This window comes from Osmerus eperlanus, chromosome 21, assembly GCF_963692335.1.
Source record: "Osmerus eperlanus chromosome 21, fOsmEpe2.1, whole genome shotgun sequence".
Classification (NCBI taxonomy): domain Eukaryota; kingdom Metazoa; phylum Chordata; class Actinopteri; order Osmeriformes; family Osmeridae; genus Osmerus; species Osmerus eperlanus.
In genome coordinates this window covers 11,379,591-11,396,993 of record NC_085038.1, presented here as the reverse complement: position 1 = coordinate 11,396,993, position 17,403 = coordinate 11,379,591, and the positions used below count along the sequence as shown (strand labels likewise).

At 45.1% G+C, this 17,403-nt stretch overlaps 1 protein-coding gene across 1 annotated transcript; it reads left to right on the top strand.

Moving 5' to 3' along the window:
• The first annotated feature begins 5,315 nt into the window (after window positions 1–5,315).
• On the top strand, window positions 5,316–8,871 carry grpr (gastrin-releasing peptide receptor). The gene is made up of 4 exons (XM_062446382.1): window positions 5,316–5,984; window positions 6,908–7,259; window positions 7,385–7,498; window positions 7,690–8,871. The coding sequence occupies exons 1-4, from the start codon at window positions 5,575–5,577 to the stop codon at window positions 7,969–7,971; spliced, it is 1,158 nt and encodes a 385-aa protein (XP_062302366.1). The 5' UTR covers window positions 5,316–5,574; the 3' UTR covers window positions 7,972–8,871.
• Window positions 8,872–17,403: the final 8,532 nt, after the last annotated feature.

The window sequence follows — 17,403 nt, the reverse complement described above, 5'->3', positions numbered from 1 at the left end:
CCTACAAGGAAAGCATTCTCTTCCCGCCCTACTGTCGAGTTGATGCTTGCCCTGTCAAGTCTTCATGTTTCACCCTGTTTCTCCTCCAACGACCGCACCTCAGATACCAACTTGTGACAACCTGCCAAAGACCCACTTTCCACGAAAGCAGCCACTCTAGTACTTAAAAAAAATGTCCCTGTACTTACTATAAGTCGCTCTGGATAAGAGCGTCTGCTAAATGTCTAAATGTAATGTAATGTATATGGATAATCAGATAAAACAGGAAGTAGTTCATAGAAATGATATGCAGGTATGTGGCAGATGCTGGACAAGGAAAGAAGGATGATTCGATCTACATTCAACCCTATTTTCAGGTGTGTAATATGTATTTTTGAGGGTGAGTGAGTACAGAGAGTAGGAAGGAAGGTCAAGTTTCAGAAAAGCAGAGCACAGAGCAAGACTGAACCACATCAAGTCTAACTGGTTCGACAAGGGTGTGTCAACGACAGCACATGCAAATGCACACACACACTAACACACACTAACACACACTAACATACACACAGGTTCCCCGAGCACAAAAAAAGAAAGAGAGAGAGAGAAACATGCAAAGTTCTCAGATGCACACATTAAGCACATTAAGGGGGGTCAGGTGGCTGAGCGGTTAGGGAGTCGGGCTATTAATCAGAAGGTTGCTGGTTTGATTCCCGGCCATGCCATATGACGTTGTGTCCTTGGGCAAGACACTTCACCCTACTTGCCTCGGGGAGAATGTCCCTGTACTTACTGTAAGTCGCTCTGGATAAGAGTGTCTGCTAAATGACAAAATATAAATATAAAATATAAATATTAAGCCAGTCAGTGCTGACTGCATTGTTGCTCCGTGATAGGCGGTGCCTAACAATCAAACCTGACCCATGCTGATCTCGGATGAGAATCTGAACATTCAGACTATAAAATGACAAACCCAGAAAGATAAGATGATGGCTGAGAGTGTGAACATAATGGCTTGCTGCCCCAGGGAGACAGGCAGCCAGCTACTATAGAGCACAGTCCTATGTGGTTCTTTACCTCCCCCTGGTGGAGGTGCATTGCACACGCACGCACACGCACACACACGCACGCACACACACACACACACACACACACACACTCTCAGAGATCCTGTACTCCTCAGACTGGTATCGATGTCACAGTAAATACAAAAGCCCATCAGAAAGGTGATGAAGAAAATAATCAACACCACACCGCTGGGGATGGAACACTTGAACACTCGAAATTCGATCAGGATGTTTGGACGACAACACTGCTGCCATTAGGGGCTGTTTTGATGCACTTTAGACAACATCATTGATTGCCGTGCACACCAGCTGTCCAACCTTATTGAGAAGTGTGTGATTAAGGATAATGTGTGTCTTATTGATCAGAGAATGTGAGACATGATCGCCTTTCCTATAAACAGACAGACAGAAGCCGGAAGACTGAGGCAGACAGACAGGTAGACAGTGCCACACAAACTGATAGATGGATAGACAAACAATAAAGTAGATGCACAGATATGCTGACCAATGGACAGACAGACTGACTGCGATGACAGGTTGTACTATCACCGGCTACCATTATGACAGGGTTGTTCTATAATAAAGTGGAATCATATTTTGTCATTGCTGGGTTATGACAGGCTAGTTCTATGATGAAGTGAAATCATAACTTGTCATGCTTGGGTTATGACAGGCTAGCACTATGGCAGGTGTTATGACAGGAGTTGTTCTACGACAGGGCTGATGTGAGTGTTTCCATTGTGTGCTAGTGTCCTGATGCCGTATCCAGGAGACGGCCCCTTCGTCAGACGAACCCTTACACACACGTACTCAAGCACAAACATGCGCACGCACACAGTACACATAAACACACACAGTACACATAAACACACACAGTAGTGGCACACATCATTTGATTGCATAGATGAACTCAAAAAGACAGAACATAGAGATGCAGTCTTAATATTTTCAATTCGAGAAGAGGGAGCGTGGGATGGCATGTTTCCAACATCATAACTGGGAAATAAAGGTTTGTTTTCTTCAAGGGTGTTGTTGGGTAACAGCCAGCTGTGTTTGTGATTCCTGGAATCGGGGTTCCACACATTGAGCTGAATGTGTGTAATACCTGGGTCTTTAACAGTTTTACGACATCAGATTTCTACGCTGGTGTGTGCAGGGAAGAGGTAAGCTTGATTTAAAGCCCTCTATACAGCCAGCCAGTAAGTCTGCCATTCAATAAGTCAGTTAGTCAGTCAGGCAGTCTACTAATCAGGCAGTTAGTAAACACCCTTCTTTCCCCCTCACGTCTGATCCTCGTTTTCTCAGCTGTGTTGAGCAGCACTTCTAGTGCACCTCTCCCATGAGCTCGCATGAGATCTCATGTATGAAGAGACGGGTGCATTATCAGAGTGTTGAAACACTTCCCTGCGCACTGTTACACCCTGGGATGATTTAGAAAGTTCTGAAAAGGTCATCGGAGGAAATGCGCACGAACTTCCTCGTGACGTTTTGCACATTCTCAACATCTCGGCTGGTGTTTGGGTTCCACTTTGTGGCTTTTTCCCGTGTTGCTGTTTTGGTTATCTTGCATGGGGTTTGGGTTCCCCTGAACTGAAGAGCAAGTCGGTCTCCCTGAGTATCTTATCTGAGAGTGTGTCAGAACCCACTTCCTGTCTGATGAAAACACAATTATGCCTGACCTTTCTTCAGCACCAAGCAGCCAGCCCCCAGACAGGAGATAATTAAAGTGAAGGGAAATGTGAATTACTTTGTTCAAACCACAGTCACTCCATTTCAGGAGATACGGGGGAGGTTGTCTACACACTAGTGTTGCAGGCGTGACATTTACGTGCCATTTGACAGATAAAGCATCCCTGTTACAATAAGCTTACCTTGCATCTACTGCTTCTGTGTACCCAAGGTAGCTTCCATTAGTAGAAACATCTCTGTTACCACCTCCCTCCCTCCCCCCCCCATACCAAGTCCCCATACTTTCTCCTCACCCCTTCCAATGTCTCTCTGCCCTCCTCCCGCCACCTCGTCCATCCTCCTCCTCCTCCCCAGGTCTCAGGCAGATTGTGCGCGGATGTGATAAATACATCCGATGAAGCTCTCCTAGCAGCATCTAATCTGTTCTTATCTCTGTGGAGCAGGACGACCTCTGACCCCAGACGTTGCGTTGCTCCTGGTCAGCCTGCCGCCCGTTCTGCCATGATCCCTGAGAGCTCCTCAGGGGCCAAACATACTGGGGCTTAACTCCTCATGGCGAGACAGCACAGTGGGTGTGTGTCTGTGTATCTGTGTTGTTGGGGTGTGTGTAGATGTAGTGTAAAAGACCCAGAGCTAAAGAGTTCGAGAGAGGCTCAACAACAGTCACACACGCACATACACACACCTACAGTACACAAAATGACCTGTAATGATGTTCTAGTCAAACAATGGTGCTGAGGATCTAGCCTGTAATCTGATTCGTTTTTGGCATTTCAAATTTTCCTAAGAAATCTACAATGGTTGGAGATTGGTTGGTCTGCCTTCTGCTTTCTCCTTCCTGTCTGTTTCCATGGAGACGTATACTTATCCTGAGTGTGGTCAGGGGTCAAGATTTTCTGTTGTGCTTCCTGTTTTATCAAGTTTCCAAGAGCTGTCATTCAATTTATCCTAAAGATACCAGACGCAATTTCTCAAGCAAAGCCTCCTTCCTTGTGCATAGGTCGCTGATCTTCCTTCCTTCCTTCCTTCATTCCATCCTTCCTTCCTTCCATCCTTCCTTCCTTCCTTCCTTCCTTCCAGTAATTACAGTTTTTCTCAATTGCTTTGGCTCACTTCTCAAATGAGAATTAGAATTAGATTTTTTTTTCTAAAAAAAATAAGTTCAAATTGCAAATCTAAAACTAGTAGTTTCTTGTTCACACCAGATTTAATTTCTTACTGTAAATATTTAAGACAATTGCAGGTTTTGGCTCAATTACTACATCGACATGGCTTGCTGATAAAAACGGATGAGTTGATTCTCAGTGAACTTGCCATAGATGGAATGGGAATTGTCTGTGTAACAGAAATGTGTTTTTAACACAAAATCCATTTACAGCATAGGCCTACATTCAAATGTGCACATCCATTTTCTGTGTGTGGGAGAGTAAGCAGTCAGTGTCAACCCAAAAAGTTAACAAAACTGATATTTGTACATGTGAAAAATTATCTGAACATTTTGACCAAAAAGGCTCACACAAAGACAAAACATTTACATTTACATGTCTTCATTTAGCAGACGCTTTTATCCAAAGCGACTTCCAACAGAGAGCTTTACAAAGTGCATAGGTTGCTGATCATAACAACAAGATAGCCACAAAAACATTGCGAGTAGCCAAAACATGAAGCACACATTGTGAACAACCAAAGTAAGTGCCAAAGGGAAGAACCATAAGAGCATGTAGTTAAACAAGTTACAATTAAACAACATGAACCGCTATAAGTGCAAGTGTACCTGTGGAAAAAGCAAGCAACAATAATAAAAACAATATATCACAGCGAGTACAACAATTTTAATCAGTTACCACTAACCACAAGAGCAACAAGTCTCTGAGCAAGAGTCATTGTGATCCTTGAGGAAACTAACATCGGGTCAAGTGAACCATTCCTAAGTACCGTTGTACTCCCGGAACAAGTGCGTCTTAAGCCTTTAACCTTTTCATTTTGATGGCATTGGTAAAATACAGCTCTGGAAAAAAATAACAGGCCTTTTTCTTTCCTTTCCTAAAAAGCTGAGAAGGAAAATTGAACTCATCTGTTCCTCATTCAAAACTTCCCTTATCTAATTATTTGGGGAAAAAGGGAAAGGTGCAGTGGTTTGTTAAGTTTTGAAGCATTAATTACATATTTTAGGTGAGTTACTGCATTTTGCAGACATGCAACAGAGTTGTGATGTACTATGAAATACTTGTTACAATTGCACATAGTTAAGGGAATGCTAAGACAAAATAAAATAAAAATCCTTCTCTGACTTACTCCCCCTGAAGGTCATAGCTGATCTAAATGGCTTGACAGGGCAAAGCACTGAAGAGAAACTCCCTGTATTTGACATATAATATCATATGTACAAATACATCAATGTCGTTCTAAACCCACTCTGCTACAAGTTCATGTCTAAATTGTTGAACTTGTAACCTTGGAAGGTTCATAACTGTTTTATATTTTTGGACAAAGGTCTCCTGGAGGAAGGAATCCAATGACAGTTCTGGTGAGAGGATTTTATCTCCATTCATGTCTCGGGTAAGACATTCCCGGGAGCGCGAAATTGACGCGGCCACGCGCATTTAGAGGACATCACATCAGTGCATCTTCGTGTGACCAGTCTCAAGAAACTCACCACCGACTTCTTGGAAAATATTTCCCATTGGAGAAGTAAAGTGCAATTAAATGAAAAGGAAACTAGTTTCAATTGAGTCTTATATGTTTGGCATGGATAGCAGGCTATCAAAAAAAGTATAAGTGGTTGAGAATCCAAATCAACAGCTCTTTACGACGGACCATTTAAATACTAAGCGCAGAAAGAATGTCTTTTGAGGAGCCGTTTGATTACTCTTGGGACATGGCGCATCAGCACCCAAATCTATCCGTGGCGCGCGGAAACATAACACTCCCCTCTGAACAGTCGATGTGGTCTACCGGTGTCGCCATCGCCGCTGTTTACGGTGTAATCATAACCGTTGGTCTCATTGGTAATATAACGCTCATTAAGACCCTTTGCTCCACCAAGTCCGTAAGGAATGTACCGAATCTGTTCATGTCGAGTCTTGCGCTCGGGGACGTGCTCCTTTTGGTCACCTGCGCACCGGTGGATGCCAGCCGGTACCTGGCGGACGAGTGGCTGTTCGGTAGAGTGGGATGTAAACTCATACCGTTCATACAACTCACGTCGGTTGGCGTATCGGTGTTCACGCTTACTGCGTTGTCCGCTGACAGGTGAGCAAAATTATTGAAATGTGGTAGGCTATAGAGACGGAACATGATCTCCGTTCTACATGCTGTGAAGTAGGCTAATGCGCACCAAGATGGAATTACAAATTGAACTTTCATAAAAGTAGCCTGTATTGAGGTTGTGTGGAGGAGACTTCGTAAGGGCTGCAGTAAGCTGAATGAGATGGAACCGCTTTCATACGCCTTGCGCGTACCGATTAAAATGTGCAGGATCAAATCAGTTTATCTGATAGATGAGTTTGCAAAAGAGTGCAACCACAGGTCTCAGTTTATATTTATGAGCGTGAAATAAAACTATATAGCCTAGTTATGACATAATATACAGTATATAATTATGATCATCTTCACACACACAAGCACACACATGCACCCACACACAAGTGCAGGATGTTAGTCATACTTGGTCATTCCTTCATCACCACATAAAAGAGAGACAGCCAGGTTCAGTGTCCAAGTCAACTGTCCTGCTCCTCTTTCCTGGTCCAACTTCTACAGATGTATCCGTCTAAATACTGCCTCAAACTACCTGCTGACAGTCAAGATTGTCTCCCTTGCTCACTGTTAACGCAGGGCAGGGAACACAACTCAGCAGAATCATGTGTTCATGTGTCCCAAGTTTTTGATGTAAAACAGTCATTTTGTAGGAAACATTTGGGGTTTCGATCCGCACAAAACCATAATTGCGGTAGGATAAAGAAGGTGTGTGTGTTGGTTGGGGGCAGTTAGCTTTGTGTTGCGGATGTCATATATTAGGAACATTTATGAATGTATGAACATAGAGTCAATCAAATCACGTTGATTTGTATAGCCCATTTTACAAGCCATGTCACAGAGGGCTATAACATAACACCGGACAAACCCGCCCCCTGCTCTCCCTTCCCCTATCCCCTCCCACACCCTACCCTCAGGTACAGGGCCATCGTCCGGCCCATGGAGTTGCAGACCTCCGGCACCCCCCAGGGGATCGTGCTGAGAGCTGCGGCCATCTGGCTGTTCTCCATGACCCTGGCCGTCCCTGAGGCTGTGTTCTCCGACCTGCACGCGTTCCACGTCAACCACACCGACGAGAGCTTCGTCACGTGCGCCCCCTACCCCAACACCGGCCAACTGCACCCCAAGATCCACTCCATGGTGTCGTTCCTCATCTTCTACATGCTCCCCCTGCTGGTCATCACTGTGTACTACTTTTTCATCGCTAGGAGCCTAATGCTGAGCGCTCGCAACATGCCCGTGGAGGGGAACGTACACGTCAGGAGACAGGTGAGGCGGCCGTGTTGTGTTGTGCGAATGAGTCCATGACGTGATGTGTGCTTGTCAAAGCGAGCGAGCGTTTTGGCTATTTGGCAAACATCGCTGTCTCCCCTCCTTCTCCCTCTCCCTCCCAGGTTGAGTCAAGGAAGCGTTTGGCCAAGACAGTTCTGGTGTTTGTAGGTTTGTTTGCTGTCTGCTGGCTGCCCAGTCATGTGGTCTACCTGTATCGCTCCTACCACTATGGACAGGTACACACCCTAGCCCTAACGCTACATACCTACCTTAACCCCAACCACTATGAACAGCTACTGTACGCACCCTAACTCTGACACACCTACCCTAAACTAATACACCCCAGCCCCATACCTGCCCCAAAAACCTCAATGAACAGGCAAGCACCTACACTAACTACCCTCTCTCCTCCCTGTCTCCCCTCAAGGTGGACACCTCGCTGGCCCACTTCCTGTGCAGTGTCGTGGCTCGCGTCCTGGCCTTCGCCAACTCCTGCGTGAACCCCTTCGCCCTCTACCTGCTGAGCAGAAGCTTCCAGAAGCAGTTCAACGAGCAGCTGTGCTGCTGCCAAGCCCTGATCCACCGGAGGTCCCTGGCGGCCGTGCGCAACAACACACACCTCACCTCGCTGCGCAGCACACACCACTCCGTGGCCAGCGTCAGCCTGGCCAATGGCAACACGCCTGTCTGCCAGGAAGACTGTGTGTAGGGGGGTGAGGGGAGTCCATGAAGGGGGGAGATGGAGGAGAGAGAGAGGACTGTGTGATAGTGTAAGGCCTGTGAGTGCTGTGAGTATGGTCGGGGAGATGGGCTTGTGTGTGTGTCCAGGTGCTGTCTCCTGGCTGTGTGTGTCCAGGTGCTGTCTCCCGGCTGTGTGTGCCCAGGTGCTGTCTCCCGGCTCTGTGTGTCCAGGTGCTGTCTCCCGGCTGTGTGTGTCCAGGTGCTGTCTCCTGGCTGTGTGTCCTGGTTGTTTTATCTGAGCATTTCTTTATTACTTTTACCACTTGCTGTGATTTCATTCAAATTGGAAACAAAAGGATGAAAAAGTGTTCAGTTCATGGCTTAGTCCCAAAAATACATTGGGATGATCCTGTCTTGTTTTCAAGCATTAGCTAATGTGGTTGTTATACATCGTTGTGAAGGAATTTTCCATCAACGTAGTGATACTTAAAATGTGTGACATCTTTGTATATTCAATTGCATGAAGAAACGTAATAAATAAAAGTATTTAGTGTATATGTTACAATGCACCTAAACAGAAAGGACACCTGACTGAAAGATTGGCAGATTGCAGTTGAAAATGTAGGGTATGCATTAAGTACATGTAAAGTATTTGTAAAGTGGTCCTTGGAGATCGTGATTCACCTTTTCAAGCTCCCTGATGAAACTACCCTGATTAGCATACCAAATGTGATTGGCCTTGACACGGCTTGACATGCAGATCAGGAGCCAAGCTTTCATTGTGCATTATGTAAAGTACTTGCTGATGTAATCCCTGCAAATACCTGTAGAGTGCTTTATGTTAGAGAGGTTACTTAGTCTAAGTGTACTTTTCATGTTGTTTAAAAACATTGTTCAGGTTGTGTGTTCAAAGGTAATTCAAGTTATACATGTCTACACAAGTTATACTAGTGACTATAGACGAGGTATTCTAGCCACCTGTCCTTTGTAACTGAGTATTTAGTGTGTGTGCAGGTGTCTGTGACTGTGAGGTAGCTGTGAAGCTCGATGACGTGTCTGCCATGTTGTCAGTCCTGTGTTTATCTTTCTGTGGAACAAGACAGCAGTAGCCTAAAGGCAGGAACAGAGCGTTGTGTTGATAAAGATGCAGTCAAAACCACTGAATGTGCCTCTTTGTGTTGTTGCGTGTCTGCGTTCGTGTGTGCAAGCGCGTGTTTGAATGTATCAGATAAGTCTTGCGCGTGTGGTGTTAGCGCACGTGTGCGCTCTACTGCGTGTGTCACTGAGAGAGAGCGAGAGAGAAAGAGAGAGACAGGAAACAGGAAAAACAGCAGAATCCCTCGCTGCTTTATCACATCTGACCCCCCCTCCCCACCACAGATGGAGTGGAAGGAGGAAAACAAAATGAAATCGTATATATTCAAATAGAAAACAAAGTTGTTGAGTGCTGTAGGGCTGGGTCTGAGTAAGAAGAGCATTGCACACTCAAGTGCAGGAAACATCTCGTTTAGATATATATATTTTTTTTATACACACACCTGGACACAAAGATGCAGAGACACACACATACACACAAACGTTCAGACCGTATACACACATACATGTTGAGAAATTGACAGTTACGTTTTTTTGGAACGGCTTACAGACGTTTTTGAGGTCTCATTTTCTCAAAACACTTTACATAATTCACAAAACCACACATCCAGTGTTCAAAACATGTATCCTGCCAAAAAACCTAATGTATCCTGCAAAACACCATGTATCCTGCAAATTGAAGTGCTGCATTCTAAACTACAGACACACTTAGCAAAATCTCCCTTTTGCACCAAATGGCCCACATTTCATTTGTCCAAAGCACACTGTTGTGCTCAATCAAGAACACTTTCATCTTTGTTGGGGTTTGTCCTACTAGCAAGTCTTTACGGAAATATAGGACAGACACAGGACACAGGTGAACCTCATGAACGCAGAACAAAAAACTGTGAAGTGGTCTATACAAAATCCTTTGTGCTTCAAGTCCCTGTCTGGTATTGAAATCTTTCTTTCAATTTCTTTCAATTCGTTAAGCGTAAGCTTTCGTCACAACCTTCCGTTTATAGATAAGTGTCCTGTCAGAGTCTCTGGGATTCGAGAAACAGGGTTAGGGTCGTATCTCTATCTCTGGACTACACACACCAACAGGGTTGGGTAGGGCTGTGTCACCTTCTAGACTAGGGAGGGGGTTAGGGTTGGGTTAGAATGGAGTTAGCATTGGGATAGGGTCAGTGTCAGGCCCTCGTGATTCTGTGGGCCAGGGATGAAGTTAGGTTTTGGTCCCTGTGTCTCTGGCCTCCACACATCTATACCACAGTCCCTATTAGGAGTTTGGTGAAGCAGAGAGACTGCAGCCACGTACTGCGTGACAAGTTAGTCTCATAACTCTGCCATTATGAAGGTGGTTTGTTTATATAACAACGGTGTGTGTGACGCGTGTCGGTGTGTGTGTGTGTTTGGGATCTGGCCAGAGCTCACACCTGCATCAAATCAATGATATACTAAACATGTCGGTCTGGAAGTGGCACGCTTGTTATGCTTTGCACACAGGAAGACACACACATACAAAGTCTTGTGTGTGAGTGTGTTTCTCTCTCTGTCTCTGTCTCTGTCTCTGTCTCTGTCTCTGTCTCTCTCTCTCTCTCTCTCTCTCTCTCTCTCTCTCTCTCTCTCTCTCTCTCTCTCTCTCTCTCTCTCTCTCTCTCTCTCTCTCTCTCTCTCTCTCTCTCTCTCTCTCTCTCTCTCTCTCATACACACTCACATACGTACACACACTCACGCACACACACACTCAGCGAAAGTTACTTTGGCAAAATTGTTGCTTGCTTTGTTCTCACTGACAGTGTTTGACTGCAGCCCTCCGCTGTGCCTACTTTTCTCGGCCTGTTTACATGCTGACAATAAGCAGAAATTATTGGTGTGAACTTTCAGATTTTTTCAATTGCTAGGACCTGTTTTTCAATACTTTGGTCACATTTTCAAAACTCTTCATATAGTTCTCCTAACCAACTTTCAACTTGGCACAGTAGCTATTTTCCCATTCAGAATGCCCTAATGCTTCCAAAATGCTTCATACGAGACATATATCCGTATATGTCTTGCCCCCCCGTACTTGTCTAATCTCCTCCAGGGTCCCACTACCTCCCGCTCCCTCAGATCCTCTTCCTCCATACACCTGTCTGTCCCCTCTGCCCGCCTCACTACCATGGGGAGTAGAGCATTCAGCCGCCCTGCTCCCCGTCTCTGGAATGCACTACCCCAACTAAGAAATATTGACTCATTACCCCATTTCAAATTGGAACTCAAAACCCATCTGTTTAAAACTACATATTCCACTTGATGTCAATTACGCTTCCTGCTTCTGTTGTTTTTAATGTTGTTGTATTCTTTGTTTTTGCTGTTTTTAAATGTATTTTATATCCTGTACGGTGTCCTTGAGTGCAGAGAAAGGCGCCTTTAAATAAAATGTATTATTATTACACTAGCAAAGGTTGTCACTCAACAAGTACACTTTGTCACTCATAAAACATTGACCTAAACACCATTTGCAAAAGGTAGCATTACATTATTTTTCTTAAGTAAAAATCTCTTTACAAAACAAGAATGGCACAATAATTCACTGCAGTATATCTTACAGGAATTAATCAGACATGCAATATGCATCAGTATTACATTTTTGGGGGGACATTGAGTCCCAAATACAATTCAGTCAGTTGTACACCATCTACAGTTGCAATGCTAAGCAACCCTGTCTGCTTCATCTGGCCACAGGTGCTCATCCACATCACATCTTATGACATCTTGGGCAACACATCTAGGAAACAACCTTTTGGCATGCCTGGTCCATTCATGACTATCTTCTGCTGATGTGTCCAGGCAACCAGCTTTCATTGTTTCCGGGAGGGAACAAATGTATCTGTTGTATTGATAGTATTTCCCTGATTAGATGTGGAATATATTTCAATATTACTGTAGAAATGTTGCTAATTGCTGTCCAATTTTGTGTTATGTTAGATTTAGAATGTACGTTTAACCATTTTGAAAAGAGTATGTAGACATGCAAATGGGTAGGAGGGTAAAGTTTTGGTGGTGGTTGTGTCTGAGTGAGAAAATAATTAATGTCATTTGAAAGATGTCTATGAATGTATTTTGTGCCAAGGCAAATTCAGTTTCAATGTCTCAGCCATGGCCCATTGGTATGGAAGCCATGCAATGGAGGTTACTTTGAGGACAGGAACTGTCAATCAATGTAGAAACAACAATACTAGAGTATTGAAGACACGTTTCTTTACGTGGAAAAAAGCAGATAAGGCAAGTACATATTTGCTTGGAAGGCAATGGATTTGAAACAGTATCTTTCCAAAATCTCTGTTCATATTCAATCCTACATACTATATCTCTCTGAAAGTTTCCAATTTCACAACTTTCATCAAAGGCAGGCATAAATGTCTGACTTGGCCTTTGCCTCTGACGCTGCATTTCCTAAGTCACGGATGTCAGACCTGAAGAGGTTATTTACTGGAACCGCGCTCCCAGCAGGGTATCTATTAACCCAAACACAGACTGGACCTGAGCATCAAAGAGACAGAGGGGATGGAGGGATGAGAGTTCTTCTTTATCTCTGCCTGGCAGACTAGTGTGAACATGGACCAGCGTAGCTGATCCTAAGATAGAGACAGGATAGGAGGGGAGAGGCGAGGAGAGGGGGAGAGATGAGGAGAGGGGGAGGTAGGTGTAAGGGTAGAGGAGGGGCAGAAAGGGAGGAGAGGGGGGGGAGGAGAAGGTAAAGACAAGATAGACAAGACTAAATTAGAGGACATGTGCGGTGAGAAGAAAAAGAGAGCAGATTAATTTAGCAAAGAAAATGAATGAGACAAGAAGAGAGGTGATGTGAGGAGACTGGAGGCTGGTATGGAGGTTGGGGTGGAGGCTGGTGTGGAGGCTGGGGTGGAAGCTGGTATGGAGGCTGGGGTGGAGGCTGGTGTGGAGGCTGGGGTGGAAGCTGGTATGGAGGCTGGGCTGGAAGCTGGTATGGAGGCTGGGGTGGAGGCTGGTGTGGAGGCTGGGCGGAGGCTGGTACGATGTTCTGTTCCCCGTCTGCTGTCATCACTGTGGGGCTTAGAACATTCCAGATCAGAGGCAATGAACCTTTACACACACACAAGTCCCAAACATACACTTAGACACAAAGATCGCAGCCTTCTACAGCCTAACCCACTGCTTTATTGTAGATCCATACTCTTCTTTTCTTTTACTAAGTGGGTTAGATACGTACGTGTTCCCTGAGGAGGCCTTTTAGAAGCTCTGTGGCTTGTTCTCACCTGAAGGCAGGAAAGGACAGAACACACTCTCTCCCAGACACACTCACACACTCACACATATATGCCTTTATGTATGACTGTAAAGTGTTTGTCACCTAATGAAAGGACAATCCATTACCAAAAAAATCCCTTTCCCTCTGTTTTCTCTCTTGCCCTCTCTTTCCTCCCTCCCTCTCTCGCTACCCTTCCCTCTCTTACTCGGTCACTTTCTCTCCTTACATCCCTCCGTCTCTCGCTCTCTCTCTCTCCCTCCCTCCCTTTCACCCTTACCTTCTCTCTCCTGCTGGGCTGGTGTGTGTTTTGGCAAATGTGGTCCAGATGAAGACCCCCCACCTGTACCGCTGCAGGCCCCACCTGGGGCATGCCTGCGGGTTCCAGCAGAGCCACATTCATTACCGCACACTCAGGTACTCTGATGAAGACCCGCAGCGATTTCCTGACAACGCACCGTCCACGCATACAGAGCAAGCTTTACCAGCACAGTTGGATAGACATTTACATTTGTGAGTCTGGAATGTGTGTCTGTGTTCAAGAGGAGAACACACACATGCACACACACGTGTTGGAGAAAGCGACATGCTAGGGAACGTGTTTCTGGGATGCTCATGTGTTTCTGTGACACCAATATCTGTTACCCTAGTGTATCTCCTGTGGATTGGCCAACCTCACTCCACGGTGTCAGTACAGACCACCCACGCCTGCGAGAAGCTTCCCGGTTGCGGGATAGAGTACCAGTGAGGGGAACGATCGGGACATTTACATTTACATTTACATTTACATTTAGTCATTTAGCAGACGCTCTTATCCAGAGCGACTTACAGTAAGTACAGGGACATTCTCCCCGAGGCAAGTAGGGTGAAGTGCCTTGCCCAAGGACACAACATCATTTGGCGCGGCTGGGAATCGAACTGGCAACCTTCAGATTACTAGCCCGACTCCCTCACCGCTCAGCCATCTGACTCCCTACACAAGTTACACAAGACGATGTGGGAGACTGAAGGGTTTACTATTGTGTGTTTCGGAACATCAAATCTTACCTTACATTACCTCATTCATGTCGTACATGACAACATCCAATATTGTGTTACTCTATTGATTGATATTGATTCTTGTATTTCTTGCATCGCCAGAATCTCTTCTCCCCCTCTCCTGTCATGTTCTCTCCTTGCCTCTCCTCTCCCTCTCTCCTCTCCTCAGACAAAAGAATGGAGACAGACTGACAGAGTGAGCAGACAGACAGACAGACAGACAGACATGCAGACAGACATACAGACAGACATGCAGACAGACAGACAGACATACTCTCACAACGAAGAAAGTCAAACAAGGTAACAGGTAATAAATGAAACCTAATTAAAACCCGGGGTGACTCATTTTCAAATTGAAGCTCTTTAAGGACGCCCGTATTTCAACCCCTGCTGGCAAGATATGCGCCCTCCGACCCTCACACACACACACACACACACACACACACACACACACACACACACACACACACCCACACACACACACACACACACACACACCCACACACACACACTCACACACAGGCTGGGCCCAGGGACAACTCTGAGCGTCTGTTGCTTTGTGTAGCGTCTGGCAGGAACAGATTAGAAAAAAGACAGTGAAACACATTCATGCAGCTTGCTGTAGGAAGAAGGAGCCACAGAATGAGATGGCACCTTGTTGCATGGACGTGCGCAACGTGTGAGTGTCGCTGTGTGTCTGTGTCTGTGTGTTGTGACCGGACGAGACTGGCACTCGGTTCAGCTGTCTTGCGCAGCCCAACGTTCCTCTCCGTGTCCTCGTCCCACCAGCACCCCTGCATCAGTGTTTGTCCCCGAGCTTCGGGGACAAACACTCAGAGCTTCAACGTTCAGGGCTTCAACTCCTCATCCCTTCATCTCCACCACTTAGCTGCTGCCTGTGATGAGGATGGTGTTTATGATGATGCTGATGGTGTAATGTCTACATCTGATCCATTTAGCAGACACTTTTATCCAAAACAACAAATTGTGCAAATTGTGCAAATAGTAACTGGATACATCTTCTATATCTATAATGACAAGGTTGAAATGCAGGAGTCCGTTCAATACTGAAGCAACTTTTTCAAAACTCTTCCCACAGTCTGTATTAGAAACATGCAGGTTGGCCAAACAGTTAATCCCTCCTCCAAAACTCACTCAAACCATCAAAACATTTTATATGTCTCAAAATTAGCTTGTTTGAACTTAACACTAGCATCAATTCTCTCTCAGAAAGCAAACATTGTCACTCATAACACACTCACCTGAAAAAAAAACTAACAACAGGGAGCATTACAAAAATGATCAACTTTTATCTTTGAAGTTGGAATGATTTTTCACGTGAATCAGTATTTCATGATAGAACTAAAATGACACCTTTTCACTTTGGCTACAAAAATCTTTACGAGAAGGAATCAGGAATGCAGCAGTTTGCTTCGGTTTCCTCTGTGTTCTCCATATCTTTGTATAGCGTCATTTACTTTAGAAAAACACAAAGTTGAAACACAAAACCAAAGGATCAATGATAATAATGCAATTGCAATAGTAATGACGAAAAACAACATAGACCACTGTCTTGGTCTTCCTTGTCCGCCCCGTATTCTCTCGTATTTCAGTCTGGTTACTGCAGAAATGCACCATATAATTCGGTTTTGAATGTTCTTTGAGCAATTTCGGAAACAGTGTATTAGCATTTGAAAAATGTGCTGCAAATAAATAGTGTTTTGCTGGTTGTGGAGTATGAATAAGAAAAGAGGATGGGTTTTGGTAAACGTGGTCATTGAATGCATTTTATGTGAAAGCACTGAAAAATGATTCATTTTGGTCCATGTACACGTTTCGCTGACTGTGTGGAGAGTTTTGACAATGTGACTTCAGTTTTGATCAATGCTGGTTAGCAATTGAAAAAAAACCGGTAACATATTGGCCTTTGTATACTGTAATAAAGTTATGTTGTCATGTACCTCCACTTTGCAAGGTTGTTCAGAGATAGCGATAGCTAGGTCTTCACAGATTACTCTTAGTACTGAAAACACTTTATAACACTTGCACACACACACATTCACACTTTCACACGCTCTTATACAAACACACACATGCATGCACACGTGTACTCAAGCAACACACACACACGTACACACAGTCACATAAACACACAGTCATTGGCTTTGTAGTGACAACTCCTTCTGACTAGAAGAGATGTAAAGAGAGAACATTTCAGTTCCAGAATGTTCCGCATCCATGCTCCAGTAAGAGCTGGCTCAACCTCACCATTGAAATGCCCCCTTCCTGGAAGACACTGTGTGTGTGTGTGTAAATGTGTGTGTGTGGTTTCCGAAAGTGTCTGAGTCTGTTTGCATGTCTAAATGTGCATATTCTTGAATGCATCGCTGTATGTGGATGTATGTGTGTGTGTGTGTGTGTGTCTGATCGTTGTGTGACAGGGTCTCCAAGGTCCAAGATCTGATCCAAGATGTCAGTCAATCTAAAGGTCACCTCTCTCCTTGTCTCTCCTCTGGACGTGTCTGACACACACACAGACACTCCTTGACGTGCACACACACGCATACACACACCCACTCCTCAGGTGTTTCAGCATCAATGCGCCCATCAAAGGGCTGTCACAGAGCTGCTGTGGAGGTGACCCCCCCCCTCCCCCGGCTCCTTTTACGCCATCCCAGAGTGTCACTCAAGGGGCTTGAGGAGAGCAGAGACAAGATCCCACTCATCAGCACCGACAGACCCGTGTGGAGGTCTGTCTCCCCCTAGAGGAGGCCGGGAGCAATTTCAGGCCCCAGCGCCTCACCTCACTGCTCACATCCACATGCTGTACACAGCAGGAGAACGTTCTGGAAGGTTAGGGTGAGAGGAAAATCTCCACACACACCTACATAAACACACACCTTCACACGCCAGGTCCACTGGTCAGTTGCTTCTGAGTATCCGTAGATCCAGGTTGAAGCACAGTGGTGATTGTTTTTTTTAGCAGCCTATTGTTTAGAAGCCGCTAAACACTGGAATGAGTTACATTTACATTTAGTCATTTAGCAGACGCTCTTATCCAGAGCGACTTACAGTAAG

Excerpts from the sequence above, each read along its gene's own strand:
- grpr (XM_062446382.1), top strand. The coding sequence starts at position 5,575 with ATGTCTTTTGAGGAGCCGTTTGATTACTCTTGGGACATGGCGCATCAG. Across the intron at positions 5,985-6,907 it reads ACTGCGTTGTCCGCTGACAG|GTACAGGGCCATCGTCCGGC; the intron begins GTGAGCAAAATT and ends CCCTACCCTCAG. Across the intron at positions 7,260-7,384 it reads ACGTACACGTCAGGAGACAG|GTTGAGTCAAGGAAGCGTTT; the intron begins GTGAGGCGGCCG and ends TCTCCCTCCCAG.